Genomic DNA, 2,343 nt, shown 5'->3' on the forward strand with positions numbered 1-2,343 from the left:
CCACCCATCCATCCATCCATCCATCCATCCATCCATCCACCCACCCACCCATCCACCCACCCACCATCTTTTACCCGCTTCTTCCATTTTTGGGTTGCGGGGGTCACTGGTGCCCATATCAAGCTATCATCGTGCAAGGGGTGGGGTACACCCTGGACAGGTCTCAGTCCATCTCAGGGACACCTGGACAGGTCTCAGTCCATCTCAGGGACACCTGGACAGGTCTCAGTCAATCTCAGGGACACCTGGACAGGTCTCAGTCCATCTCAGGGACCCTTAGGGACAATTTAGAGTTACAAATCAGTCACACATGTTTTTGGTCTGTGGGAGGAAACTGGAGTAACTGGAGAAAACCCACGCAGCACGGAGAGAACATGTAAACTCCACCTAGAAAGGTCCCAGGCTGAGATTTGAACTGGCGACCTTCTTGCTGCGAGGCAACAGCTCTACCCACTGATCCATCGTGCTGCCTCGTTTAAATCATTTTTATTTTTGTTTTCCTTCTTAAAATAAAGAAGTTTCATATTTGAATAATCCAGGGTTTAATCTGGGTTCAGTTTCCTGAACCACAAACCCAACCTTCAGGACTGGATCTGCACCCGGTACTCTACCTGAACCACTCAAGAGAGACTCGGTACCGAGTACCCGGGTTCTGGGGAGGTTCTAGTGCTCTCTGTACTCACCGGCAGATGCTTCGTGGTGCCGAACAGCGTGGACACGGAGCCGCTCACGTTGGCGTTGGCCGAGTCGAGGCTGAGAGGCCGGCAGGACATCACGTTGGGCCGGACCAGGTCTTTGGGTCCAGTCACGGCAGAAGTCGGGCACTTGGACTGGTTAGTTATGGTGTTGGTGCTGTTCTTGTCAGTATCTGGAGCCAAGTCCGGGGTCTTTCTGAGGTCAGCTGCAAGCAGAAAACCACCATCATCATCATCGTCCCACGACCAGGCGGTGTTCTTCCAGAACATCTTTGGTCCACACTGAAACGAACGGATCCGAGAGGAGCCAGACAGAACCACACCAGAACTGACAGGTCACAACAAAACAATTAAAGTCCACAGAGTTTCTGTCTTAAAACCCAAACCGATGAGTGGTTCAGACCATGAGAGCAGAACTGGGTTCAGGGTTCTGTCCCAGTCCAACCTCACAGCCCAGGAAGTTCTCTGTGAGGACCTGAAGGTCCCGAATCATCAAACACACAAAAGAATCTGAGTCCTGGACCCGGAGTACTCTGCGGTCCTGAGGCGGTACCAGAACCTTTGAGACATCCCGTCTGACGGGCGCCGCCCTCTGATCTTCTTCTTCTGCTGTGAGCGAGTGTCAGATCTATGTGATGTCAAAGGGGGCGGGGCTCAGAGGTACTCTGAAGGTCACATGGTTACCGGGCTGCTTCTCATTACCATGGCAACCATCCACTCAACCGGGGCAGGGGGGATAGTAAGAGCTGCCGCCCCCCTTCTCTATAAATAGACCCAGTTCCTCGAGACGGATGGAACCAACAGAACCACGACCCGGCAGAACCAGGAAGCTGCTCGGACTCTGAGCCCAGCAGCTCCACCAGGCTCGGCCCACTCAGCCGGAACAACGAGCACAGCTTCTGACACACTTCTGCTTCGCTGCCCAGCTGACAACAGAACCGACCCGACCCCCCTCACCCCCCCACAAGCTGCTCAATAATTCAGGCTTTTCCTTTTGTCCCACTCAAACATGTCAGATTGATTGTAAACCGGGTCGGTTCCGTCATGTTTGGATCTCTGCCCCCCCGACTGGCTGTAACCCTCAGGAGGTCCGCTGAGGGTTTGCTTCTGTTAAAAGACGACTTCTTCTTCATCACTGTCACCGTATTGTTTGCTCCAAGAGGCTCAAGCTAAAAAACCCACAGGAGTGAAATTAGCCGAGCTTTGTACAGTAAAGATTCCCACCCTCGGCTGCTCTAACAGCTAAAGGAGGAAAACGTCTTCTCTACTTTCTTTAGAATGTTCAAAATCTGAATTTGGTTGAAACTCAAACAGTAAGAATGAAAAAAAAAAGCTAAAAAAGGTCAAAGTTCAAACGGTTAGTCACACACAAAAAAAAGTTTCCTGTGAAAATACAGCATGAATGATGAAAGCTGAATGACAGCCGAACACTTCAGAAGAAGCTGAAACTGAGCTGTTAAAGAAGCAAAACATTAGCTAAAAGGATCTTAATGATAGCTAGAAAATAAAGAAGCAAAATGAGAGCTAAAAGCTACAAGTAGCATAATGGTAAATACTACATGCTAAATGCAGAAAAAGGCCAGCTAGAAGCTAAAGTAGACAAATATATATATATATATATATATATATATATATATATATATATATA

At 49.1% G+C, this 2,343-nt stretch overlaps 1 protein-coding gene across 1 annotated transcript in view; it reads right to left on the reverse strand.

The window, feature by feature from the left end:
* The window catches only part of LOC119413734 (regulator of G-protein signaling 3), a 60,599-nt gene that overhangs the window by 44,352 nt on the left and 13,904 nt on the right, over nt 1–2,343 (reverse strand). Inside the window, exons 11-12 of the mRNA XM_037680790.1 lie at nt 1,198–1,323; nt 684–901 (exon numbers count right to left, since the gene is read on the reverse strand). Coding sequence (XP_037536718.1) covers nt 684–901; nt 1,198–1,323 — 344 coding nt within the window. The remainder of the gene's footprint in view (nt 1–683; nt 902–1,197; nt 1,324–2,343) is intronic.

This window comes from Nematolebias whitei, chromosome 8, assembly GCF_014905685.2.
Source record: "Nematolebias whitei isolate Nwh7 chromosome 8, NemWhi1, whole genome shotgun sequence".
Lineage (NCBI taxonomy): Eukaryota > Metazoa > Chordata > Actinopteri > Cyprinodontiformes > Rivulidae > Nematolebias > Nematolebias whitei.